Source organism: Erinaceus europaeus, chromosome 3 (assembly GCF_950295315.1).
Source record: "Erinaceus europaeus chromosome 3, mEriEur2.1, whole genome shotgun sequence".
NCBI classification, from domain to species: Eukaryota; Metazoa; Chordata; class Mammalia; order Eulipotyphla; family Erinaceidae; genus Erinaceus; species Erinaceus europaeus.
The window spans coordinates 132293611-132304821 of record NC_080164.1 but is presented as its reverse complement, the minus strand read 5'-3'; the positions used below and the strand labels follow the sequence as shown (position 1 = coordinate 132304821).

The following is an 11211-nucleotide window of genomic DNA, read 5'->3' as shown; positions in this document are numbered from 1 at the left end:
CCACATATTTCTTTTCCTTTTTATTTTTTTAAAATATTTTATTTACAGCTCCCCACCTGCAGGGGAGTCGCTTCACAGATGGTGAAGCAGGTCTGCAGCTGTCTATCTTTCTCTCCCACTCTGTCTTCCCCTCCTTTCTCCATTTCTCTCTGGCCTATCTAACAACAAAGACATCAATAATAACAACAACAATAAAAAACAAGGGCAACAAAAAGGGAAAATAAATAATATTAAAAAATACATATTTTATTTACTTATTATTGAAAAGACAGAGAAATTGAGAGGGGAAGGAGAGGTAGAGAGGGAGACAAGAGAAGAGATACTTGCAGCCTTGCTTCACCACTTGTGAAACTTTCCCCCTGCAAGTGGGGACCAGGGGCTTAAACCTGGGTCCTTGTTCACTATAATGTATGCACTTAACCAGGTGTGCCACCACTGGGTCCCTGTGCCCACATATTTTTCTATACAGCTAGATGGAAAATTCCCTCTCTCTCAATGAAAATCTCTTCTCCAGGTGCTTGGTGTACCTACTGATATGAGACTACAATTTATTGACTCTGTGAACCAAAAAGCCTGGAAACTCATCATCATGGCTAATCTTTAAATCTCTTAATGTACAGCATGAATCAGTGCTCACTGAAATGAAAGGAATAAAGGGACAAAGAACTAGTCACTAATTAAAAACAAAGTACTACTTTTATTTAGCTCACATCTCCATTTATTAGGGTAACCACATTTGGAGAGGCACAATGCATTTAGATTTTACATGACTACAAAGTTATCACAAATCCCAAACTTTTTAGCCACAGATATTTCACTTACTCAGTTTAAAGAAAAAGTCTTCAAAACATCTGAGTTAGCATGATACACAGAGGCCCTGAATATATGGAAACTACATACTTTTTAATGCTGTACTTTCTGCTAATAATGTCTTCTTTAAATGGAATCCAGCATTAAAGGGTTTGAAATACATAAGGTCATGATGCAAATGCTTCGGAGAGAGTGAAATTAACCTGTATGACATGTGAAAAGATGTAGTGTGCACAGAAGTTCTGCAAGGATTCACTGAGCCATCTGCGCTTCCATGGCCTGTGCTGTCCACTCTGGTGCTGTCTGACTAATTTTCTCCAAAAGGTTATTCACCTGGAAACAAAGTGATTGAATCTGTTTGTCCCATGTTGGCAGGGCTTCTCGTGCTAAAGAAAGAAGAAACAATATACAAAGTTGAAATTACTTCTTTGTACTCATAGCAAATGAATACAAAAAAATAAAGAGAACAGTTTTATTATTTTAAAGTATTTCTGTTTATTTATTATTGGATAGAGACAGTGAGAAACTGAGATAGGAGGGGGAGGTAGAGAGGGAGAGACAGAGAGACACCTGCAGCACTGCTTCAACACTAATGAGGCTTTTCGCCTGCCGGTGGGGACCAAGGGCTTGAACCTGGGTCCTTGTGCACTGTAATGTGTACACTTAACCAGGTGTGCCACTGCTTGGCCCATGGTGTTATGTATTTATCAATTTACTGCAAAAATCTTGGCTAGCAGACATAAACTAATTAAGAATAAATGAGAAAAATACTCAGGTCACCAGTACAAACAATAACAAAAAAAAAAACAACATGCAGACAAAAATATACATATCATCTTTTTTATTCATGAAAACAAAATCAAACAACCTGAGCCACTACAACAAAGACAGAATCACTAATGCCAACCATCTCATCAGCAATGTGTATTGATTAGCTTCACAGTGCCACCTACTGGGGAATGTGAATATATTCCCATATTCTAAACTGCCTTGACTGTTTTCTTTCATCAATAAATAGATGTTTTTTCTTAAAGAAGGAAACAGGAACTGAGACAGTTTTCTGAGCAGCTTAACTGAAAATGGAACTGATATTTCTTCATGTATGATACATGGTTTATGGTCAATAAATAATGGATAAGTGAATGAATTGATACAGAAGTTACAATTTTACTATTTAAAAGTATTTTCATTTATTTTTTATTGGATAGAAAACAGAGAGAAATCTAGAGGAGGGGGCAGAGAGGGCAAGAGATAGATAGCTGCAGCTCTGCTTTACCGCTCATGAAGCTCCCTCCCGCCCAGGTGGGGACCAGGGGGCTTTGAACCCAGGTCCTCGCACACTGTGATGTGTGCACTTTACCAGGTGTGTCACTGTCTGGCCCCTCAGTTTCTAATTTTTCTGCTGCATAGAAAGTGTAAGTTCATGCATATGAACTCTCAGAAATACTATAAATTACATCTCTAAGAAGTACACATATTCCAACAGTACAATATTACATCAAAAGAAATTGTTCCCTATGTCTTAATCATAAATATACAATTCATTATCATTTCACTATGACAATAACAAAATCTCTTACTTTCAAAATGTACTATTCCATCAATCTGATCAATAAATCCATTCATACGTCCTTCTGTTATCATTTGTGATGCTATCTTTTCTGCCTGTAGAGGTAAAGGGGAAACAATAAGCTTTCAAAAACTTTATCATACCTGACAGATATTCACATAGTAAAGAATTGGCAGCTCTTAGTTTAGCAGTCCAGAACTAAATTTTATACATGTGTTTATCTGCTATTTGTTACATCTTATAAATACAGTAAATCTTACAAATTTGCCTAAACTCCACTATTTCAACTAAAACTTTTTCTTACTTATTATGAGACTTTGGACAAGAACCTCTATGTACTCTACAATCAGAAAAAAGCCAGGCCAGTGGCAATGTACTGATGTGGCTGTGTAATAAGCATGAGTGCATGGATCCTTCAAAGTACAAAACAAAGAGGGTGGGGGGAGGAACAAAACAAACAGAACATCACAAATGGAAGTAAAGTGTCTTGATTTCTCTCACTTAGAACATAAAATAAAATAAAAAGGCTGGGAGTATGGATCGACCTGTCAACACCCATGTTCAGTATAGAAGCAATTACAGAAGCCAGATCTTCCACCTTCTGCATCCTATAATGACCCTGAGTCCATACTCCCAGCAGGATAAAGAATAGGAAAGCTATCAAGGAAGTGGATGGGATATGGTGGTTCTGGTGATGGGAATTGTACCCCTCTTATTCTATGGTCTTGTCGGTGTTTCCATTGTATAAATAAAAAATAAATAAATAAAAATAAGTGGTCGGGGAGGTGGCACAGTGATAAAGCTTTGGACTCTCAAGCAGGAGGTCCTGAGTTCGATCCCCAGCAGCACATGTGCCAGAGTGATGTCTGGTTCTTTCTCTTTCCTCCTGTCTTTCTCATAAATAAATAAATAAATAAAATCTTTAATATTAATAATAGTAATAATAATAATAATTAAAAGAGGAGGCCAGGCAGTGGCACATCTAGTTAACTGTACACATTAAAGTGTGCAAGGACGTAAGTTCAAGCCCCTGGTCCCCATTTGCAGGGGGAAAGTTTCACAAATGGTGAAGCAGGGCTTCATATATTTTATTTTCTCATTACATATATTGATAGTTTAGTCTCTTAACTACCTTTGTACATATGGTAAACAAGAAAATACCTTTGCTGCAGGGATTTCTAAAAGAGCTCCAAGTTCTTCAAAGGTAATGTTATTATATAATTTGCTTGCAGACAACAAGTTGTGTTCAATAACAGCTCTGTCCAAGATGCTAGAACCTTAAATAAATATAAATATGACAGCTGTGAGTATGAAATTCATTTTATACTTTTTGAAATTTTATTACTTATTAACTTCAGAGTGGGAGAACCAGAGCATCAATCTAGATCACACTCAGGACTTAAAGCTCTTTAAGTTTGATGTTCTACCCATTGTGTCACTTAATTCAAGGGACATATACACCTCTGTGTTCATAGCTGCATTATTCATAACAGCCAAAGAGTAGAAGCAGCCTAAATGCCTATCAACAAATAACTGGATAAACAAGTTATGGAATATTTCTCTCAATAAAAAAAAAAGACAATGTTGTGTCCTTTGCGGCAAAACGGATATAACTAGAAGTGATTATGCTTAGCAAAATTATGAATGACAACTACGAAATGGTTTCACTCATGTGGAATCCAGAGATCTGATTTAAATGAACTTGCACACACACAAAAAAAATCTAAACAAAACAGAAGCAAGCACCAAGAAACTGGAATACACATTTTACTCAAATCCACATGGATCATTCTCAAGGATAGACCATATGTTAGGCCACAAAGACAGCATCAGCCTATTCAAGAGCACTGAAATCATCCCAAGCATCTTCTCAGACCACAGTGGAATTAAACTAACACTTAACAATCAACAAAAGATTAGTAACAGTGCCAAAATGTGGAAGCTCAACAGTACACTTCTTAACAACTTCTGGGTCAAAGAGGAAATCAAAGAAGAAATCAAAATGTTTCGAGAGTTCAATGAAAATGAAGACACAAGCTATCAAAATATTTGGGACACAGCTAAAGCAGTCCTAAGAGGGAAGTTCATAGCTATACAAGCACACATTAGGAAACAAGAAAAGGCACAAATAAACAGCCTGATTGCACATCTTAAAGACCTAGAAGAACAACAACAAAGGAACCCTAAAGCAACCAGAAGGACAGAAATTACTAAAGTTAGGGTAGAAATAAATAACATTGAGAATAGGAAAACCATACAAAAGATCAATGAAAGTAAATGTTGGTTCTTCGAAAGAGTAAACAAAATCGACAAACCTTTAGCCAGACTCACAAAACAAAAAAGGGAGAAGACCCAAATAAATCGGATAGTAAATGAAAGAGGAGATATCACGACAGACACTGCAGAAATTCAACATATCATGCGAGGCTTCTATGAACAACTATATGCCACCAAGTTAGAGAACCTGGAAGAAATGAATGATTTCCTAGATACCTACCAACTTCCAAAACTAAGTAAAGAGGAAGTGGATAACATGAACAGGCCCATCACAGCTAATGAAATTGAAACAGTTATCAAAAATCTTCCCAAAAATAAAAGTCCTGGACCAGATGGTTTTACAAATGAATTCTACAAAACTTTCAAAGAAGAACTAATACCTCTACTTTTAAAAGTCTTCCAGAAGATTGAAGACACTGGAATACTCCCTGCCAGCTTCTATGAAGCCAACATCACCCTGATAACAAAAGCAGACAGGGACACAACCAAAAAAGAAAACTACAGACCAATATCTCTGATGAACATAGATGCGAAAATATTGAACAAAATTCTAGCCAACCGGATACAGCAGTATATCAAAAAGATTGTTCATCATGACCAAGTGGGGTTTATCCCAGGCATGCAAGGTTGGTTTAATATACGTAAATCAATCAATGTGATCCACCACATCAACAAAAGCAAGACCAAAAACCACATGGTCATATCAATAGATGCAGAGAAAGCCTTTGACAAAATACAACATCCCTTTATGATCAAAACACTACAAAAAATAGGAATAGATGGAAAATTCCTGAAGATAGTGGAGTCTATATATAGCAAACCTACAGCCAACATCATACTCAATGGTGAACAACTGGAAGCATTTCCCCTCAGATCAGGTACTAGACAGGGCTGCCCACTATCACCATTACTATAAAAAAAAAAAAAAAAAACAGAAGCAAGCAGAAGCAAGCACGCTGTTTTTAAGACTTATAAAAGTCTTTTAAAAAGTCTAAAACTTTTATAGACATAAAAGTCCATGGTGTTTTATCTTTGGGAGGTGGAAAGGTGGGGATACAAAACTTCAATAGCGGGTATAGTATGGAGTCAAACATTGTAATCTGACAATCTTATAAAAAACTATTAATAGTGGGGGGTGGGGGTGGGATGGGACACAATCTTTTGGTGGTGGGAATGGTGTTTATATACACATCTATTAAATTGTAGTAATATAAATCACTATTTAATTAATACGGGGGGGAATTGAGTGTATGTCTAACAAAGGGAGTTTTCAAAGTTAACCCAATTACCAAATAATGTGATGTTAACAATAACTATCCATTGTCTTCTTGAACCCTAAGACAGCAGGAACCTCACATTTCCACTACAGAGCCTAAACTTCCCCCAGTCCTGGGACCCTAGGGTAGGGCCCACTTTCCCGTATGCTTCTCCCAATTCTTATCAAATAATATTGCATCCGCTGATCACAACCTAATCAACACAACGAGCGCCAACCCAGCATGCTTCACTTCAGACTGTGTCCAGAGACTTCAGGTGTGGAATGACAACCCTTCAGCTTCATCATTCGGCCCCCAGGTTCCAGATGCCATCAGGATGCCAGCCAAGCTTCCCTGGACTGAAGACCCCACCAATGAGTCCTGGAGCTCCGCTTCCCGAGAGACCCACCCTACTAGGGAAAGAGAGAGGCAGACTGGGAGTATGGACCAACCAGTCAACGCCCATGTTCAGTGGGGAAGCAATTACAGAAGCCAGACCTTCTACCTTCTGCAACCCTCAATGACCCTGGGTGCATGCTCCCAGAGGGATAGAGAATGGGAAAATTAGTGGGGAGGAGATGGGATATAGAGATTGGGTGGCGGGAATTGTGTGGAGTTGTACCCCCCCATCCTATGATTTTGTTAATGTCTCCTTTCTTAAATAAAATAAATAAATAAGTAAAGGAAGTAAAAAAAAAAAAACTATTAATAACACATAAAAAATAAATAAAGAGATGAAAGACACCTACCAATGGTTTCACTCAAATGTGGAATCTAGCAAACTGAAACACATGAACTTGCAAAAAAAAAAAAAAAAACCAGAAGCAAAGTGTTTCGAAGACTTGTGAGAAACATTGTGCTATCTTTGGGAGGTAGGAGGGTAGGGACATAGAACTTTGGAGGTGGTGGGTGTAGTGTGGAATTATGTATACCCTGTAAGGAGTTGGGCGGTAGCACAGTGGGTTAAGTGCACATGGTGCAAAGCACAAGGACTGGCCTAAGGAATTATACCCTGTAATTTTACAATCTTGTATTCCAGTATTAATCACACACACACACACAAAAAGATGCATACAGGGACTGGACAGTGGCACACACAGTTGAATGCACATGTGCAAGAATCTGGGTTCAAGCCTCCGGTCCCCACCTGCAGAGGGAAGCTTCAGAAGTGATGAAACAGGGCTGTAGGTGTCTCCTTTGCTCTGTCCCTCTACCTCTTCCATCACTCTCAATTTCTCCCTGTCTCATCAAATAAGAAAAATATGCTATAAAAGGACCTAAGTTGGGGATGAGAGTGTTTTATAGACAGCTACCATAGTGAGATGAGAAACTTTACCCGTGTGTCAACAACTGTACTATAAACCACTAACCCCTCAATATACAGAAAGAAATCTTTTTTAAATTATCCTTATTTAATGGATAGAGACAGCCAGAAATTGAGAGGGAAGGGGATGACAGAGAGGGAGAGAGACAGAGACACCTGCAGCACTGCTTCACTACTCATTAAGCTTTCCTCCTGCAGGTAGAGACTGGGGGCTGGAACCCAGGTCCTTGCACATTGTAACCTGTGCTCTCAACTAGGTGCACCACCACTTGGGCCCAAGAAAACCTTTTTAAAAATGCATCTTTTATTTCTAAAACTTTCTAGGCACTTAGTAACTCATAATCATTAATTTATTTATTTTATCAAAGCTTAGAGGGCAAGTAAGTAGCTCAGCAGTAAAGCTCTGAGGCCCTGGGTTCATCTCAGGCATCCATGAAATCAGCATAGGCAAGGCAAGTGGAACTTTATAGATGGTGGAGTATCATACATAAGATAGATAGATAGACAGATAGACAGATAGATAGTTGGGCTAGGAAAATGATAGAGCATATTTCATGAGACATGGGTTTACCAACACTTTCACTATGAAACTTCGGACAAACTACTATAACAATTTTTTTTTTTTCAACTAATGGGACTGTGCTTTTAAAAACTGATTCTTAAGATCAATTAAGGTACTTATCAAAGTTTGACTTTTGTAAAACACAGGCATTAAAATCATAGCCTATAATTCTTTTATCCTTACATTTAAAAAAAGTACATCATTCCACAAAAATGCTTTACAATAGTGTTATTTCCAACTTATATTATGTATGATATTCATCTTCAGTCAATATAATGTTTCTTTTTTAGTCATCAAATGTTACATTAAAAAACTACAGAAAGGGGGCTGGGCAGTAGTGCGGTAGGTTAAGCTTATATGGCGCAAAGCACAAGGACTGGTGTAAGGATCCTGGTTCGAGCCCCCACTTGTACAGGGGTTGTTTCACAAGTGGTGAAGCAGGTCTGCAGGTGTCTCTCTCCCTCTCTGTCTTCCCCTCCTCTCTCCATTTCTCTCTGTCTAATGCAACAACTATAACAACTACAAGGGCAACAAAACGGGAAAAATAGCCTCCCGGAGCAGTGGATTCATAGTGCTGGCACCGAGCCCCAACGATAACCCTAGAGGCAATATATATATATATATAAAGAAGTCACAATGCTTCAAGTTTAACATGCTTTTTTTCTTTCTACCGGAACACTGTTAAAGCTCTGGCTTATGATGGTGCAGAGGACTGAACCTGAAACTCTGGAGCCCAGGCATGAGAGTCTGTCTATATAACCATTATACTATCTACCCCTACCCTTTAACATACTTTTTAGTGGTGATATCTATTTACTACCACACACTTATAAGACATAATCATACCATCTGCTGTAGTTGCTTTTTGGTGAGGCATCAGCATGGCAGCAAATTCTTGAAGTTGATTTCCTCTGATGATCCTATCTAGGTACATTTTCTCTAGGATCCCATAAGCAGCAAGTTGCTGGCATCTTTCATCCTTAAAAAGAGTAGCTAGCATCCGAGAACGCTGCTGTCCTAAGGGAAATAATTAAGCATCAAGCATTCTTACAATTTTTGAAATTAAATTTTCCCCTTATTTTCTATTAGTTTCACAATGAAGAAAGAAAGAGAGAGAAAGATCAGAGTACAGCTCTGGTATCAATGCTGGAAACTTCAGACACTGTAGTCCATGGCTCTACTAAATTATCTTCTCAACTGTCAATTAACTTTTTTCAATAGAAAATAATTCCTGGGTGGGAGTTGGGCGGTAGTGCAGCGGGTCAAGCACATGTGGCGCAAAGTGCAAGGTCTGGCATAAGGATCCTGGTTCGAGCCCCTGGCTCCCCACCTGCAGGAGTTGCTTCACAAGCGGTGAAACAGGTCTGCAGGTATCTATTTTTTTCTTTCTCTCCCCCTCTGTCTTCCCCTCCTCTCTCCACTTCTTTCTGTCCTACTCAACAACATCAACAATAATAACAATTAAAAAAAACAAGGGCAACAAAAGGGAATAAATAAATAAATATTAAAAAAAAAAGAATTCCTAGGGACCGGTAGTGACACAACTGGTTGAGCACACATGTTACAATGTGCAAGGACCCAGGTTCAAGCCCACAGTCTCCACCTGCTGGAGGGAAGGCTTTGCGAGCAATAAAGCAATATTATGGGTGTCTCTAGGCCTCTCTCCCTCTCTTATCATCCCTTCCCTCTCACTTTCTGGCTGTCTCTATCCAATAAATAAAGGTAATAAAAAATATTTTTAAGTATAAAAAAAAATAGGTGGTAGCATAATGGTTATGCAAAGAGACTCTTGTGCCTGAGGTTCTGAAGTCCCAGGTTCAATCTCCTGAACCACCATAAGCCAGAGTTGATCTGTGCTCTGGTTAAAAATAATAATAATTCCTATGATTTCATTTTTCTTCTAAAATATAATTAACTTTTTATTTATGGTGGTTATGACTTTTTTTTTTTTTTTTTTACCAGAGCATTGTTCAACACTGGCTTGTAGTGATGCTGGGGATTAAAGCTGAGACTTTAGAGACCTGCTTCATTGCTTGTGAAGCGACCCCCCGTGCAGAGTGGGAGCCTGGGGCTCAAAGCCAGATCCTTATGCTGGTTCTTGTGCTTTGCTTCACGTGCGCTTAACCCGTTGCGCTACTGCCCAACCCCCTACATTGTTCTTATGCTATGTCTACCACCCAGTGGTACTTATGTTCTAACAAGGTACTGTCAAAGCTGAATTGTGGATTCAACTAAAAGAAAAAAAGAGGTTTCCAATGAATCATTCTTGTCACATTTTGTCAAATGATCAATATATAATTTTTTTATGTGTTTCTATGTAAAGACACCTTATGGAATATATTTTGTTAAATCTGTGAAGATATATATGGAAGAGGGGGAGTAGATAGCATAATGGTTATGCAAAGAGACTCTCATGCCTGAAGCTCCAAAGTTCCAGGTTCAATTCCCCACACCTCCATAAACCAGAGCTGAGCAGTACTCTGATTAAAAAAAAGAGACTTAACCTATGTGTCAACAATTGTACTGTGTAATTCATTAACCCCCTTCAATAAAAAAGAATTTTAAAAAAAGATATATATAGTGGAAGTATCATAACAATTTACAACTTACTTCAAAATGACGTATCTGCAGCCCAGGGTGTGGTGCAGTGGTTAGTGTACTGAACTTTGAAAGCATAAGGTCCTGAAATCAAGCATTACATGTGCCAGAGTGATACTCTGGTTCTCTCTCCCTCCCCCTCTCTGTGTTAATAAACAAACCCACTTATTTTTTTTTTCAATGATACATCAAGAGACCAAGGAGACAGCATCAGTGACAACACAACAGACTTTCATGTATAAGGCACCCAGATTAAATCTCCAGCGCCACAATAACACAGATTCAAATAGTGAACTGGTAAAAAGAAAAAAAATGATACTTTAAAAATGTGTGTGTAGGGAGTCAGGTGGTAGCACAGTGGGTTAAGCACATGTGGCGCAAAGCGCAAAGACTGGCATAAGGATCCCTGTTTGAGCCCCCAGCTCCCCACCTGCAGAGGAGTTGCTTCACAAGTGGTGAAGCAGGTCTGCAGGTGTCTATCTTTCTCTCCCCCCCTGTCTTTTTCTCCCCCCTGTCTTCCCCTCCTCTCTCTGTCCTATCCAATAACAATGACATCAATAACAACAACAACAATAAAACAACAAGGGCAACGAAAGGGAAAATAAATAAAATAAAATTTTTTTTAAAAGCGTGTGTCTAAGATCAAGAAAAAGGATTGAACAGTGGCTAGAGCATTGGACTTTCAAGCATGAGGTTCCAAGTTCAGTTCTCAGCACCACATGTGCCAGAGTGATGCTTTGGTATTTTCCCCTCATTAATAAGTAAATTTTAAAGAAAAAGTTCAGAAAACTTAGAAATAAAAATAACTGAGCAG

General features: G+C 38.5%; 1 protein-coding gene across 3 annotated transcripts in view; it reads right to left on the bottom strand.

The window, feature by feature from the left end:
* Nucleotides 1-695: 695 nt before the first annotated feature.
* The window catches only part of COPS4 (COP9 signalosome subunit 4), a 50588-nt gene continuing 40072 nt past the window's right edge, over nucleotides 696-11211 (bottom strand). The window contains exons 7-10 of one of the 3 annotated variants that reach the window (XM_007518484.2): nucleotides 8646-8816; nucleotides 3542-3657; nucleotides 2391-2475; nucleotides 696-1196 (exon numbers count right to left, since the gene is read on the bottom strand). In XM_007518484.2, coding sequence (XP_007518546.1) covers nucleotides 1063-1196; nucleotides 2391-2475; nucleotides 3542-3657; nucleotides 8646-8816 — 506 coding nt within the window. In that variant the 3' untranslated portion in view covers nucleotides 696-1062. The remainder of the gene's footprint in view (nucleotides 1197-2390; nucleotides 2476-3541; nucleotides 3658-8645; nucleotides 8817-11211) is intronic. The other 2 variants (XM_060187991.1, XM_007518485.2) reach the window with 2 other exon arrangements.